The sequence below is a fragment of the Anas platyrhynchos genome, chromosome 3 (assembly GCF_047663525.1).
Source record: "Anas platyrhynchos isolate ZD024472 breed Pekin duck chromosome 3, IASCAAS_PekinDuck_T2T, whole genome shotgun sequence".
Taxonomy (NCBI): Eukaryota; Metazoa; Chordata; class Aves; order Anseriformes; family Anatidae; genus Anas; species Anas platyrhynchos.
The window spans coordinates 66130102-66147583 of record NC_092589.1 but is presented as its reverse complement, the minus strand read 5'-3'; the positions used below and the strand labels follow the sequence as shown (position 1 = coordinate 66147583).

The following is a 17482-nucleotide window of genomic DNA, read 5'->3' as shown; positions in this document are numbered from 1 at the left end:
GCTGGTGAAAGACTTCATTTTGATTTGAATTGTTTGCTGATATTTGGTGTGGTTAGCTAAAATGAGCAGGTGTAACACAACCAGCCATGGCTATCCAGACTCAGTCCTGACTGACGGATGGCAACGTCTCAAGCAGGGGTGGTGACAGGTTGCTGCAGATGGACTAGGTTTGCTAAGCATTTCCTGTGGCCCCAGAAATGTCAGTGTTGTCCTCACTGAGAGCTCCCCGCAGTTTTCCACATGCCTGGAACATAACTGCTAAATTATTCTTGTCAACATGCCTTCTGCTAAAGTTTTCCTTATTACTTTTCCTTTCAAATATCTAGATAGGTCTTCATTAGCACTGGGTTGTTAACTTTCATAGATTTGGGCCTTAATTCTCCACTTTGTTGCACCTACTGATGAGTCTTATTCTAATTTATTAGTGTGGTGGTCACAGTTGGAGGCCACTGCCCCAAGTATTTTCTTTTTCCTCCCTGTTTTCTTTTTTTCCTATCTTTTTTTCTTTATTTTTCCTCTCTTTATCACTTGCCCATAGCAATGAACTGGATTAGAACAAATTTTTCCTAATGATTAATTTAATAAGCTCTATAATGATTCAGCCATGGTCTGCATTTTCTTTAATTCTTAGAAGGATTTGTCAGACAAAAACTGTTTCAGGGTTAGATTTTTTTGCTCAGAACTCAAGCATAAACATTTGAAAGCAAATAGCTATTATCCAGCAGTGTCCAGGTCTGTCCACTTTAGAAAAACAATATACTCTGCAGACATAATGCTCCCACAGCTGAGTAGAGGTCTTTAACAGATGCTTTACTGAGCCTTGGACAAGCCCCATTGCAAGCATGGACAAGCATTGCAAAGCCTTGCAGGGGTCATTTGGCAACCTACCTGACTGCAACCTTATTTCCAGGTCTATAAGCTTGACAGGTGGTTTGTTGAATTTATCAGGTATAAAAGGTGACTCTGACAGTTTCAGTCCAGTATTTCTCTTTGCTGCAGTTACACTCCAGTTGCTTCTTCCAGACTCTTGTTCTCGCCTGCTCTGACCCCATCCCTGTTTCTGCCTCCAGCTGCCTGAGTCTTGCACCTGCCTCTGCTTCCTCAACCTGCTTGGTTACTCCTTACTACTTTCATCCTGGCTCCTTTCTGCTTGTTCAGGAGCTTGTTTTCCTACTACCCCACCACGGTACCTGTTGAAGGCATTGCTCTGGAGCCTGGTCTTTGCCACATCCTCTCTGAGGTTCTGCCATTGACCACACCCCTTCCTCACCTGGGAATCTGAGATGCATTTTGGTTAATCTAATTTCCGGACTCTATCATCATTTATCCTGCTGTTTTCTTCTGGGTGTTACCATGAGCTGGGTTCATCTTGAATGCAGTGTTCCTAATTACAGGGAATAGCGGTCTGTAATCCCTTACTTCTATAAGGGTGGTGACACCAGGTGTTGCTTATAAGGTTTCAAAACCCAGTGTACCTTCCCAGTCCTATGTTATATCTCAGAAAGGATGATCAAGAATCATCCACAGATCAGGAGTGATAGACACAGAAGAAGAACCTGTGGGACTTTATCATCCAGCAGGCATGGGTGATAGATGATAAGGCTGCCTTGTCCAACAAGAAACACAATAAGGAGAAAAGAATCCAGAGGAAAAGACTCTGAAGCAATTATCAGAGAATAATTTTGACTCTTGTAAAAGTAAACAGTAAGGAAATATTGACAGTGGTGCAGAATAGGAGATAAGAAACTCTGTAGAAATTAGTGTAGGGCTTTTCCTTTGATAATCCTGTGGACATCATTGGGCTCTGAAATGCTACAAAGTTACAGTTTAAAAATGTGAAGTTTTAATTTTACCTGGCAAATGGGTGAGCTAAGAGCACTTGCTGCCTGTTGAGCAATTCATTGTGCTGAGAGACCCAGGCTTTGCATCCAAGTCCTTATGCCATTACAGAGCATCCTTGTGCTGGTAGGGAGGCTTCAGCCACAGTTGCTGGCAGATGCACTCCTTCCCCTGGCTTCATCCATGCTTCATGAGTCTAAATCGCTGTGCACTTAGTGCAAAGAGCAGTAATGTTTGATTATCATTGTAAACAAACTTTATTGAGACTGTATTCAAGCAAATCTCCTCCTGTGTGCTGTATTGTGTAACAGGCACCAGGCCATGCTCAAAGCATAAAAAAGCTAACTAACATGTCTGGAAGCGTCTTCATCAGTGAGGTGGGTAGCAGGACACTGGCGAAGCTGCAGGAGCAAGAGTGTCAACATATGCTCTTTTATGTATTTTTTTTTCCATGTGTCATTTCCAAGGCTATTAAAAACAAGCTTAATTTTACTCCCCTCCATTTTTTCTGAATTTGGCCAGCTTTTAGCTAGCAGCGTTTGTGCACAGCTCTCTCTCTTGCATCAGACACTTGCACACCAACAGTGCCTACAGTGACTTAATTCACTCCCAGTCAGGAGCACAGTGGAGTGCTTTGCTGTGGCAGCAAATTTGATCACTGCACCTCTGAGGCCAGGGAAGCCATGTCTTTGGCCTCCTGAACATCAGTTATCAGTTTACATCAGTGCATCAGTGCATCAGTTTAACACCTTACACATCAGATGTAACACGGATACACCATGTGTACTCTCTCTTTGCTGGACTGCACTGTGTTCAGTCACAATGCGTGTGTGCAAGAAGTATCCATGTGTACATGCACATATGCTTCCCTGGTCACTCAGTCTTTTTAAATGGTGCCATCTTTATTACATACAATTGTAAATTTGTAATATTATGTTGGTGCTTTAGATTCATGAATATATTTAAGGACAAGCACAATGCCAAACACTGTACAAACAAAAACATCAGCCCTGTTTCTTGGGGCTTGCCATCTATGCATCAGACAACAGGTAGCTGGTGGGTACAGGCAGAAAGGGAGCACAAAGAAACAATGAGCAAATATTAATCCCTGTTAGACAGGAATATCAGTACACTGACACTAATGAGGGGACTGCTTATTAAGAACTTCTTGGAAGGAGAGAAAGTATTTGGAAATTTTACAAGTACGTGGGTCAAGCTGGCAACACAGGGACACAATTTAGCTTTTTGAAGTGGAAGGAGGATATACTGATGCGCAGTCTCTACAAAAGGCTTTAAACGTAAAAAGAGTTAGCTTCTGCCTGATGTGATGTGGAAGATGTAATTATTAGCAGGATGCAGAGAGAAGTAATTTAGCCAAAGCAATGAGCCCTGCAGCTTTTGCCTCCTTAATTCAACATTTGGTGAGTTCAGAAAAGGAACAATTGCGGTGTTTGACACCAAGAGCCCCGGGTAAATGTTATAGCTGTGTCAACAGATAGAAGAGTCTTCCTCTTCAATATGGAAAATAATCTTCAGAAATTAAATCATACATAGTCCAGACAAAAGTTGACATCTAGTTTATAACCCCAAGTGAGAGTTAGACCTGTGCTGTCATTCTCTGTGAAGGTCAGAAGGTTAGGGAGGAGCAACCAAGAGTTTTTATATATTAGCCATGCAGAACTGGAAGTGATGTTTAACTACTCATGGGTAAATACCACAGAGAGAAGATGAAATTTTGGTTTGTATAGAAGGAGGGAAGTGAGTGTGTGCCCAGTACTCTGTGACACAAAGGTTTTGAGAAGAAAGCAGTGGCTGTGCTGGATGACCATGGAGAGCACTGTGTGTGCTGGGCTACCAAAAACCCGAATTTGGATAGGAAGGGGCAATCTGATTGTGGTTCCGGCTGCTTGCAAGAGGCAGAATACAGGACAGGAGAAATCCTCTATAGAAATGGGGGAAAGTAGATATATAAGGTACAGGGCTTTTTCCCAACCTTTCCCTTTCCTTTTCTTCACAGATATAGCCACACGTCCCCTTCCTCTCTTCTAAATCCTATATCCTTTAATAACTAGCCTGCACTGATTTTTGCTTTCCTACTAAAATGCAAGGAAAGCTGTAACATCAGTAACACTTCTACACACATATGTCCTAACTGACTATTTGGGTTCACATCCTAAGCTCATATCATTGCTTCAATGAAGCCGCCGAAGGTATGAAAATATATAGCAGCTGAAGACCTGATTCTTTTTGCTTCTGTATTTATATCTCACAGAGGAAATTTTCTACTAGGAGAATAGAATCCAGTCCTGTTTGTTTGTTTGTTTGTTTGTTTTCTTCTGTTTCTTTCCTAATGTTTTTTACAGGAAAATATTACTGCTTTTATTTCACACAGTTTCCTTCCTTTTCATCTTTCTGTTGATTTAATCAATTTCAGTGTTTTTCAATGATAGCTTTTCAGAGTTCCTTTTTCCATATGCACACCCATGCTAAAGAGGTCTTTTCTGTGCACATATATCCTAATTTACTGATCCTTTTACAGATTGCAATCTTCCAGAAATCAAAAATGAGAAAACCATTTGTGTTTCCCGTCTTGTCCTGATATGCAACAAAGACAGTGGAGACTGGGACTGTGAACAGAGGTTAAAACTTCACAACCCTGAGGGTGCTTAGTAATAGAAAATATGTTCCTATTTTGAACCGTATGTACTGTTTGTGTTACAGTTATAACCACCATCATATGCCTTACAAGCCCCTTAACACCACCAAAGGAAGAAAACAGACTGAATTTCTTATAACATTTTTCACAAAAAAATAGTGCTATTATTATCCTATTTAAGTCCAGCTAGAAAAATAAGCATCTCAGCACCCAGTTGTTCAAATGAATGGGATTCTGTGATTGTTTGTATATGTACATGTGATTTTACTGGAGAAAGACACAATAAAAGAGCCACTTCCTATAACAGTGACAAGTAAGATGAATGTGAAATAGAATAGTCAAAAAATGTGTTTGATGGATAAGGTTAATGATGGAAGCCTCTGTAGTGATTCCACTAATGAGCCGTGCTTTATTCATCTCATGTTACTGCTGCCAGGAATGTATCAGTTGTACAACACTTTAAGTGACCTTTCAGGCACAGCCAGGATAAAATGCCTGCAGAAAGGGCAGCATTTTGCATGCTTTAAGAAACTAGCTCAGAGTCCACAGGGAGCTTTTAGCACAGTCTGGGCACCTCAGGCTTTGCAGTGCTAACTGAGAAACTGCCACCATGAAGAAAACTTGCTATAAAGAAATTGCTAAAACGCTCTTGCATTGGAATTCACATCCTGTTACTTACCTTTGCCTACCTTGCAAAGTTTGTTGTTGAATGTAAGAAGCCATTGCATGTGTCTAGCAAGGTCTCGATAGTATCTTCTGCCCTACCATAATTTGGTTACACAAGTAGGAGCTTCCACTGTCAGCTTACCACAAGAAAGTCTCTTCAAGCTTGTCTTGTTTGTCACTCAACAGTCTGCTGTGTTAACACTTGGTGTTTACTTGTACAACAGGGCAAAGATGAATGCATGCAAGATGTTCAGTGTGAATCTTTCTCTCATGCCCACAGAAACTTGTTTTGCTTAGAGAAATCTTTTTTCTTAAAACAGTGGTTTAGTTTTCTGAAAACAACCCTAGAAGAATACTTAAGACCTTTTACCCCATGACTGCAAAACAGAGTATCTATGCTTGCAGCCTTCTAATAATGATTTAATGGTTTACTGTTTGCTTGAAGGGTCTTGGGAAGTACACAAGAAATACAAAGCAGGACAAATGTATATAAGCAAAGGGACAGGGATTGACACCAATGAGATAATCTTTCCATCACACATATTTTTTGACTTGTCAGAGGTCAAGAGTGAGAAAAATAGGAAAACTAGGGGGAAAAAATAGCTACAGAAACGACATGCCCATTCTTTTTGCTGCAGCCATTCTTTTTGAGATTTTTTATACTTCATCCCAGCTTAGCACTTCACTCAACAACATTCATATTGTCAGTTTTTCATTCTCTGCCTATAGATTTTGTGTACTTCCAAAGATATGACAAAATTGTAATAAAGGTGTTTGTTTAGTTTTATTTTGTTTTCTGATTGTTATGGGCAGTGAATAAATAGGAAGCTACTAATTGTATTTATCTTGATTTTGGCAAGATTTTAACCCTTTGAGATATTTGCTCTGTCTGGCAAGCAAGCCAGAGAAGCACTGCTCAGATGCAGTCATTATAAGTAGGGTGCAGAATCATTTAAAATTGTGTTCGAAATTTAGCTAGCTATCATCTAGCTGGGATGACATTTCAGATGGGATTCCAATGGGACTTTGGCTAGTGAAAAATTATCTACATTATTTGTGTTAACTGCAAGGATGTTACATTTTGTTACAGCAAGGGTAAAACATTTATGAAAAAATTCAGATGAAATCAAGCTGAGAGGGCTTTGGGCACTTGTGCAGGTAAGATCAGAACCCAGAATGATCTCAAGAAGTGGCCTGAAATCAATTGTTCCTGTTAGTCCTGATTTGTGCACCACAGTGTAAGAAAAATATAAATAGACTGAAGAAGGATCGAGACAGCAAATCTAGAGGCTTGGAAAACATGGGCTGCAAGTAAAAATAGAAAAGAAAAATAAAAGAAAAAGTTGTGCTTAAATCTGGAAAAGATGGATGGCATGAAAATACTTTTTGAAAATATTAAAAGCAGTTATAAAAGAAAAAAATGATTCATTTGTCATCATATCCATTGGAAGAAAAAGTCCAAAAGTAGAAAAGGAGTTAATTTGCAGGAAATTACATTTAAATTAGACATTAGGAATTTAGGTTCATGGAAAGGCAACACAAAGAGACTATAGAACTTCCTTCATTACTGATGTCAAGGATTAATTTAGTAAAACATCATTCTGGTACAGAGGTATACTTAATCCTGCCACAGAGCACAGAATCAGCTGAATGACTTCTGCACGGGTCGTTCTGGCCAGGGCGAAAAGTAGATAACAGGTTAAACATGCCTATGGTTGCAATGGAAGCATACAGTGGTGCTCCAGCCTTGTATTTTGGTGGCTCTTTGCTTGTGAGCAAGCGGTGGGCTAAGGGTAGGACTACAAGAACATGATTTCATAACTTCTGGACATCATGCAAAGACATTATTAAGTGTGGCAGATATTGAGGGGTAGCTTTGTGCAAAATAATCTCATAAATGCAAATTTTAAGGGTACGCACCACTGTGAAAGTTCTTAAACCAAGGGTTATATATCTACTTTTTGTGACTTTTATGTGAATGTTACTATGTTTATATCCACAAAAAGCTATCTTCTATCAAATATTTCTTTTTTAGTTTGCTCGTTTGTTTTAATGTACAGAAAGCCAATCTGTCAGTACCAGAGCCCAGACTTGTGAAGAATGTACTTCTATAGCTGAACTCTCTGGCCCTTTTCTTTCAAATCAAAGTCAGACTCACATCTGATATGTGAGAGACAATATTTCAGGGATGAGAGTTGCTGATAAATAACCTGCAAAAGCCAATAGTCAGGTCTCCTGGTGCAAAGGAAGCAAAGGGTGTGCTTTTACCTGTGTAAAGAGAGTGTTATATCAGAGAAACAGGGGGCTCAGAGTCAGATGAGATTGAATTGCCCTGGAAATTGTTTAAAATAAACATGAGAAGACCATTGGGAACTTCCAGTGTTGTGAATTAATAAATAACAACCACCCTGCAACCTTCCTACAGACCTCCAGTGCCTTGAGAGAAATGCTGCTTTCCTTAGATCTGTGCAGTCTCATCTCTGAAGCTCAGATAAATTGTTCCAACTTTCTGTGCATTGCAACCCGAATGTCAAAGCAGGGAATCAGAGAAACTTCTGTCTCTCAAACAGTCAGATCAATGTGCTTCCTCCTCTACATCTCTGAACCACAGTATGTCAGCAAGCCAGATACAGTAATGACAGTCAGTATTCACACCAATAAATGAATGATTTGCAGCATTTGTAATACCTAAACAGCATGTTGTTTTGTACTCATCAGGAGGTCTACATGAAAAAGAGTGATATGTGGCTCTTTCTGATAGACAGATAGCTCGTATAAATCACTTATTGTCTTTCTGTGATTTTAAATTTATTTTCATTTAAAAGCTTAAAGAGGGACTTTGCCTTTCTCCATTTTTTTACCCTTTTTATGTATCTCCACAATTGGCTGGTCTTGTTTTAATAGATTATTAGGGGGTCCATCAAAAATAGTCTTTGTTGGGTGTCTCTTGAATGATAATGCCGATCACTCACTTCTGAAAAGATATTTCTAACGAAAGCAATTTGCCCATTTTTCAGTTGATTTCATAGGTGGATTTGACTCTTACGGCTATCAAGGCCCACAGAAGACATCTCATCTACAGCTACAGCCCATGTATATGTAAGTATTTAACTCCTGAGATATTCTACAGAATGGCAGGCTGATATTAAAGGATCATTAAGCTGAAAGATGATGTGACTTAAAAATTCAGAATAGGCAGAAGCCTTTTTGATAGACTGAATTCAGGCTACACTTAATCACCAACATTGCTCTTCTATTGCATGCTAATGATTTCTTACAGCAAGATACAATGTGTCACAGTTGTTTAAATAACTCTTAGCTCTCACCTGATTTTACCTCGTTTTCATTCAAGCAGATTCCACTCAAAGGCAATGAGAATTTGGTTTAGTAAGAACTAGTCAAAGCTGACAAAACTTGGATGCCGAAAAGTGCTTTCTATTAAGATTTATCAATAATTAAGCAACTTGATAATTTACTGGATGTATTTAGCATAAGTGTTTACTTGGACAGGTATCTGTTCACTGAAGCACCTCTGTACCCCATTTCTAGTCTCCATGAAGGAAAGGGAAGGAAAAGGAAGGAAAGAAAATTGACAACATACTGTTTTCAAAACCAGTTTAAATATTGTTTTTAAAACCAGTTTGAATAGAAGAGAGTATATTATCTATCCAGTAAGAGTGACAGTTCCATCCACTGCCTAGAAGTGCAGTCAGACACATAATAAATGTCAGCACATAGACACAACTGGAGTACATTCACACTGGAACTCACACCCAGCCATAGACTGGTCCAGAAATAATCATTTCCAAATATTTCTTGTGCCAGCTGCAATTCAGAACAGCCCTGACTGCCTAGATAAATCATACCTCACAGCCTTTTGAATTCTCTTTTACTTACCCTCACTAGCTGACATAACAAAAGTACAGCAAGTAACAGCTCACAAGGCCACGGCATTTATTTTTTTCCTTTGTTACTCTTCTAACCATTTATTTTGAGGAAAAGTACTAAATACAGGCAAACAATATCTGTCCCAACACATGCTCCATACACCCTTGAATGTAATTTCATTTATGCTGCTTAGTGGAAGTCTGCTAATGGATTGGTAGCTTTCTGCATGAAACTGCCATTTATTACTTTATCAGCAGTACAATCAATTCTGTGGTAGTGCTTAGGATCGGGCCCTTTGGGAGCTTTGCTAGGAGCTTTTTAATAATCTCAAATTACAATAGTGCATGTCTCCAGTGCCATCTTAACTTCAGTTTCCCATCTGTCTGTGCTCAAGTAAAGATTTTTCACCTGCACTTTTGGCATAGTACTGTGCATTTAGAAAATGTTATTTCCTTCCTAGTACTATGTGTGGCTCATAGGTACTTAGAGCAATTCTAATCCTATTTCGTTCTCGGTATACCATACCTTGTCATCAACATATGGAGCCCTCTAGCTGAGATATTATCCCATTCTCTTTATGATCTCAGTGTTTCTTCCAGAACAGCAGATTACATTTACTAAGCATCTTCATACTGATGGGAAAGAAAACTAGACCTGTGGAAAGAAGGAAATATTTTTAAGCTTGTAACTGAGACAAAGAGATGTATGATGAATCCATGTAAACCATGTTCTGCTTTATTTCAGTGCTGCATTCTCACCAATATATAGGTGATTTTGCTGTCTTTACTGAGAGACAGAAATCTGTATGTAAGTTGACATTTGTCCAATCAACCCACAAAAGTATTGCCGTGTCCCAGCAGCAGTCAAAGACACTGCATGTTTCCCTCTGACTATATAGTATTTGACAAGGTTTTCTAGAATCACTATAGCTTGTCCTTAAGAGGCTTTTACGGCATTTAGTAATACCTTTCTGTTATTTACATCTGAGGCACACTAGGAACACATGCATATGTATTTACACTGTAGTTGCTCCATAAATGTAGGCAGGCCATTAGTCAGTGGAGTGACAAATTCGAATGTCAAATTAATCAAGCCGTTGTTTGATCTGCTGGTAGCTCTATTTACAGCAATAAAACATATTGGAAATCAAAACACACTGATATGGTAACAGCAGGCTATGCTATATGTTGTAAAGCATTATTTGTTGGGTGGAAGATTTGGTTCCTTAGGGATCATGTCCACCAAAGAACATTAGCCTTAGCCTCCGTAGTATTCAAGGAGAAGAAAAAAAAATAAGCACTTTACATTACTCTCTGGCCAACGTCACCTGGACTTTACAGTGTTCAGCATCCCTTGGGGATGAGTAAAATATAAGAATCATTTGACACAGAAAGGCAGAGGATGGAATGGGAAAGACCTTCTGTTTTATGGAGTTCATTGCCACACTCTCAAGAGGATATAATCACATCCATCCAGGATACAACTATATCCCTACATATCCATATTGCTATACCCATATAACTATTTCCATAAATTTATCAACTACTACAAAAGAGCTTTGAATCCTAAGGCAGTGGAAGATATATTAAACATCATCACAAAAAAAAAATAAAAAAAAAAAAATTTGTAAAGACAACTTGTGGCCACCTTTGCGTGCTCTACTATTCAGGCTTACAGCAAGTGTAACTCATGTGAAGCTCTGGTTTATAGGAGAAACAGGAGATAGCTTATTTTATATCAGCTGGCTACTAACTACTGTCAAAAACACAATAACACTTCTTTCTTTTATCTATGGTATAGGCCAGTATGTTAGGAATGGAAAGTGAAGGAGAACAAATGACCTCAGCTTTGAAGAACTTGCCAAAACAATATCAGCTTATAATGATTATACAGGTTCAGACAAAATGCAAATTTCAACATGTATTTCACTAATAAATGTAGAGAACAACTCCCCATTATTCACTATATCATTTTATATGCAGAAACAATACAAAGACATATAGTGTTGTGTCATCATCCTAATACTGCTTGCAGACATGAATTGATTTAGCAGATTACAATGTCACAATCCCATCAAGACAAACTTTTATTTCAATTCAAGCCAGACAGATTTACATCTAAGTGATTTAAATCAATTTGAACTGTTTTATATATGCACAGTTTAATTACTATCCTGAAGGAATGCTGACTTTAGTAATTGCTAACTATTAATATGTACTGTTTTGCAAACAGAGCGTTTTCCTGTTGTGACAAAGTTAGTACTTCATTTTGTTAATTTGGAGGTTATACTGAATCTACGCAAACTTACTCGTACAATCAAATAATTATAATGATTTATTCAGGCTCTTCATTTTTACATTTCTATTGTGTCAGGACTACTTTAACCAAATAATTATTACTTTTTATTTGTGATATCTATCAAGCTCTACTTATAAGAACATTCAAACCCAATTTAAATGCACACAGTACCTTCATATGGAGTTTCATCAGTTATGCAAAACTACCATAAATGAATAAGATAGGGAAAAAAAAATCTTGATTCACAGAAAAGGAAGCATTATCTGTAGACAGTGAATTAAGGTAGCTATCTCTGGTTACTCTTTCCATAAATAGTCTAATGTTATTAGATTGAGACTCACTTTATTTCTTTTCTCTATAGTTTAGGCTTTGTCTTCCAATCACAACTCTCCTTATCAACTCTCCCAACTTAAAATTTAATTTAAACCAGCTTATTTTTTAACAGAAAAATATATTCAACTTAAAATTATGTTTTAAATAGAAAACTGGTGTTTAGGAGAAGGATTCTTATCATGACTTAATTGGCTTTTTTTTATTATTTAAGTGCCAACAGTGTACTTTATGCTGTACAAGCCAAGAAGCCTGTCCAGTCCCTTCAAAATGAATATACATTTTAACGGGACAGAAAAGCTGCTCATATACCTCCTCGCAGTGTGGCCGCAGCTGATGTCCTAAAAAGCAGCTTCCCAGCATTCTGTGCTGGAGATGCCAGTGCTCATCTCCAGACAATGGGACAAGAACACAATAAGATGATGGAAGAGAGAATTCATCTCTCGGAAGGTGACCAAGGAAGGTGACTAAACAGTCTATGGCACTGATTCTGCACATATAGAAAAATGCGGTTATGGTTGTGGAACATTGCTGCACTGCATGATCACAGTACAGAGGAGGGAGAGGAGAGAGATTTTTCTATCTTTGTTTGTTTGTTTGTTTCACAATAAGTCTGTTCACTGAAGAAAAATGTAAAGCAAAAAAAAAAAAAAAAGCATGCATGTCTGATGCTGTGTCTGATGCTGATGCCTAATGCACTGGAGAAATTGCTCAAAAGCAGTTTAGTCCTGAAGTGAAGCTTGCACTCCCTTGTGTGCTGTGAAGTCTGAGAATCCTTTCATTTTATATATATATACATATATATACATGTATATATAAATATAGAAGCATACTATATATACATAGAAACACATAGTTATGTGCATTCATACCCCTACATATGTGCATGTAACTATATATACATATGCCTACCTATGTGTATTCTGTTACTTGAACCTTGCTTATGACAGTTTCAATAGGATTAAACATTTCTCCAAATGTGGAAAGGATTTTGAGTCAACAACTTGGGAACAGAGTTGTGGGGGTGCTAATACATTTGCCTTAGTATTTTTTCCCATCTTTTCTCTCTGTTGTGTTTATTTATGCATTATGTTTGTGACGGCCTCCTAGCCTAAAGCTGTAGGTAATTGTCCAGATAATTTTGCATAAATTTAACTGAACATACCAACTTTTTATCATTTATGTTAAATTAAAATTATATATATATACATGTATATATATAAAGGGAAGGAGAAAAGAAACATAAGCAAAACACAATACCTGGCACCTAGAAACTAGGACACTTAATTACCAAGACAGTCAGCAAGTTCATGCAGTGCAAATCTGCTGTGTTACTGTCTGCTTGAGCTGTACTCCAAGAATTCAGACTCATGTTGGTGGAATCCAGATATCATGGGCAACATATTATTTGAATAAATCACCAGTTAAGTCATGACTAGTAACCAACAGGATCTTGTCTGTATTACACTATGAAAGACAGAGTTACAGAACTTGGGTTAAAGCACAGTAGTCTTTAGAGTGACAGGGGTTATCTGACTGTAATTATATATTACTCCTGCTTGCAGTATGGTTTGGAATGGTTTGGAAAACCTGTGCTGACTTATCTGATGATGTTCCAAAGGGAGAGAAGTGATCATCTCAACAAATGCCTTTTCTCTTCTGTTCTCTTTAACCCATGCACTGCTGAGCTGTTACTGGTCGGTGGCTTAGTCTTGCTTGCAAATGGGTACCAGAGCAGTAGGGCAGTGATCACATATGTTTCTGGTGGATTATATGCATCTTTCTTTTCCTTTCTTTCTTCTAGGTCAAAGTAACATGGAGACTACTCAACGTGGGCTGCAGGACCTGTCAAAGAAACTGTTTTGAGATTGTCCCTTGGTTCTTCAAAGAGCAAAAAAAATCCATTTTTTGTGCTAAAAAAAAAATAAAAAAATAAAAAATAAAAAGGCTGATTGAACAATGAGACAAAACACAAGATATACGTTCAGCCCTCTTTCTAACAGGTACTAAGGAGATGCCCCAGACCCTTACTTTGGACGTCCTGCCTCCCAGAACCAGAGGGCCAGAGCAGATGGTGTCTCCGCACCCCAGCCACCATCAGAGGGGCCCATCCGGATTAAGACATGAACCCAGCCAATTTGGTGCTTTGGAGCTCCCTCCACACTCCTGGCTACATCACGTCTCATCAGTCAACATAAAACTAAAAATACCAGGATGACCTTGCAACAGAAGTCAATAGACAGCACGTTGTTTGCCCTGAAGGCTGTACAGTTCATACTTGCCTTAACCCAACTGCATTGCACATCAGAGAAACTCAGTGCAAGCTTTCTGAAGTAACGTCCTTTAGGCTCAACACGCTGCTGTTAATTCTGAACAATTTCTAAGTCAGTGGTTTTTTTTGTTTTGTTTTGTTTTGTTTTGTTTTCATGTCAGGGAATAAGGCTCTGTTGCTCCATGGCTCCAGAGTGACCAAGTAGAAAACTGCCAGCTATCAGAAAAGTGCTTTACCTTTGAAGCTTCACAGTGGTCAAGAAACACACAATTTATAATGGTTAAATGAAAAAGAAAAAAAAAAAAAAAAAAAAAAAAAAAAAAGAAATTAGATCTTTTGGGGGGTCAGGGTGGGGAAAGGGGTAATATAAACTAATAATTGAACCTACTGGAAATAAGCAGCAGAAACAGTGCTTCTTAATCCCGCTGTTTTTATTTATCACACTGTAGGTGCTTTTATAGCTATCTCTAAATGTCTTTTACTAACTACAGAGACATCTGCAAATTTCTATAAACAAAGGCCAACTGAATATGTACTAGCTATGTTTACTCTTTTATATCTAATTTCAACTGAAAATTCTCTGTAAGTGAGCTTTTTTTTCTAATTGCACCATAAGGGAACTATATATATATTTTTTTGGTTTTGGCTGGGGAGGGCAGGGAGGGACTAGTTGAGTTGAAGAAACATTGGAGACCTTTTTGTGGTATATTTGGGGGATCTGTTGTGTGTTAGAATGTGTATTTTATCTTCCTGTATTATTGTGGCTGAAAAAAAACTGTGCTGTTACGTAGTTGGCAACAAGATGCCTTCGGGAATTTTGCTAGTAGGTCAATGTGTATATGAAATACTCTGAACTCCTAGGAACATATGTTTTGTTCTAATTCTGATCTGTATTTTCAAGCACTTAGGTGGCTTTCATTAGAAGAAACCAATATTTTGCTCAGGCTTTTCAGGAACTTGGATTGTCATTGTTTTTTTGCTCAGACCCTGCACAAGCAAAAGCACACACCTACCACACCTGAGGTGACCATGTAGCTGTTGAGGGCAAGAGGAAAAGGTCAGCACTTGGAAAGGCTTAAGCTATCCCCAGGTGAATCCCTTTCCCTTGTTCATCAAACCCTCATATCCGCATGGCTTCTGAGCTCCCACAGCCCACACACTAACTCCACTCATCCATCCCTATACAAACCAGTGCCCTTTGCTGTGTCTGCATGGATGTAAAGTGTCACAAACCAACACTCTGGACAATGACAGAGGAACAGGCATTCATCAGTGAAGATATGGGACACATTCAAGAATTATACTTACATTTATTCAGTGAGATTTTATATCTGTGTGTGTGTGTGTGTGTGTTTATGTTTATGTAATACACAGGAATAACTATTGGCAGGGGCTGCATAATCCAGGGAGTGTCTGATGCATGGGTCCAAGAACTCCAGCCCAAGATCCTGCTCATGATTTCCTGCATGAATTAGGCAAATCACTTAGGTCTGATCCAGTAGAGTACTTGTTGGATCTCAAGTTCAAATTTTCAGATTTGGGCACCTGAAATTCTGAGCTCATTCTGGGTAGATCTGCTTTCACTTCCTGGAAAATCATGCAGCTTCCAAGTGCCAGGCTGAAATTTCCCATAACCTGACAAATTTTGAAAGTTTCTACTTTTATGTAATATTTAATAGAGCAGTTGTATCATATTAAACACAATGTAGAGATTTAAATGGAATGAAAATGGCACAGCAGGGTATTTTAGCTTTCCCTGTATGAAAGTTAGTCAAAATCATGTTTCTATAAGAATTTTTAACATGAAAAGAAAGCAGTTTAGGCACTTAGGCAATGTTCCAGTTTTCAGAAGATAAATTTTCATACCTTTCACTGACACCCCACAGAATGGCAACTACTGGTAGTTAGCAGTTTTAGAAGTCAGACAATTTAATGAAACATCTACACATAGTTTTTAGGCCTAATTTTAATTTAATAAAAGAAATGGCCTTAATTTCTCCGTGTCTTAGTCTTCCCATCTTTAAAAAGGGAATAATATGTGCCTCACAGGCTTTGTAAGAGGTATGAATTGTTCATGTGTGTAAAGTGCTTAGGAAATAGGAAGCACATTTAATAATTAAGTATTAAAATGATAAATGCATATTCATATATTACACATAAGGTAGATATACACACACACATACACACAGCATACATATATATATGTCTATATGAAGTTGATATTCATAACCCTGCTTAAGTTGCAGTTAGAGCACCACCATTAAAAAGAAATTAGGACTGTTGACTACTAAACTAAATGATTAGTGGACAGATCTCTTCTGGAAGCAGTTTAGAGCACAGTAATGTGAGAATATCTGGATGACATTTTTGATTTGTACAGCTGTATCCTCCTCAAAATCCAGTAAAGAATGTTATTTTTCTAGGCTGGGCTTTTGTTATAAACTTAAATATTCAGAAGGTAAGAGATACAATCCAAATGTGTCTTTTTTTTTCTTTTCTTTCTGGCATTTGTTAATTCTGAATGTATTTTTAACAAAAGTGATTTTTTTGACTTACTAGTGTAATTTGCATTTTAAAAAATAAATGGAAATAATATAGGTTTCCAAGCTATCCATGGCCCCCTGCTGCTATTCACAACTTATAGGAAACTAAAGATTACTGCTACCAGCTGAGCAACAATGTGGGATAAAGAATCCTGTTACTTTTACATGATGACAGTCCTGGTCTGTGCAGTGTACGGATGTGACACCACTGAGTAGAAAGTGCCAGGTCATGACACCATTTTAACTCAGTCATAGGTAGCATGCATTTTCATTATCACTGACACTAAAAGGTTTCTTTACAAGGCTAACTGCAATAGACTCTTTCCTTAGAAAGCAGCTTTTTTTTTTTGCACACTCATCAGGAATTTTAAGCCTATGATAGGTTTACAGTTGCCAACAGTGTTAAATACAGCAAAAGTAATCCTTGTTAAGAGGGAGCTATGTAACGTGGATATTTCCACTGCATTCATTTTCTTTTATATGCTGTTCATTGTACCTACACCAAAATGATGAAATCCTGTCTTAAGTGACATCTTTACAGAGCTCATGTATATTGACAGCTTGCCTGAGGTCATTTAGTAAAAGTGAAGTGGGACAGTGAATATTTTGAGATACGTGGTTGTGCTCTCTTCAGACTATTCTTTAGTAAGATAGTTCAGTAATTATTGCCTTTAGGATTTTTTATGCTATAATTATAGTGCAAGTGATATTTTTCAGTCAGGTAAGGAGAAAAGGGTTGGGCTCCACTTGCTTAATTTAAGTACTGGTTGCAATACTTGGATGTTGTACAGCATTTTGAAAAAGGCTGATGCAAAGCGTATTGATTTGTGGATGTCTCCAGAAAGGAGTGGTTGTTAACTCAGTCTCTGAAGGTTTTTATCATTTGTACTCTCACCCTCTATTTGAACACACTGATAGTAGGCAAAACAAAACTCCACACTGCACGAAGCCTTCCAGCTTGTAATATTTTTATTTCCAGTTCTCTGTTTT

General features: G+C 38.0%; 1 protein-coding gene across 2 annotated transcripts in view; it reads left to right on the top strand.

The window, feature by feature from the left end:
- The window catches only part of NKAIN2 (sodium/potassium transporting ATPase interacting 2), a 582464-nt gene extending 565905 nt beyond the window's left edge, over window positions 1–16559 (top strand). For both annotated transcript variants that reach the window (XM_038176412.2, XM_038176411.2), the window contains 2 exons: window positions 8179–8260; window positions 13482–16559. In XM_038176412.2, the coding sequence (XP_038032340.1) occupies window positions 8179–8260; window positions 13482–13491 (92 nt within the window). In that variant the 3' untranslated portion in view covers window positions 13492–16559. The remainder of the gene's footprint in view (window positions 1–8178; window positions 8261–13481) is intronic.
- The last annotated feature ends 923 nt before the right edge of the window (window positions 16560–17482 follow it).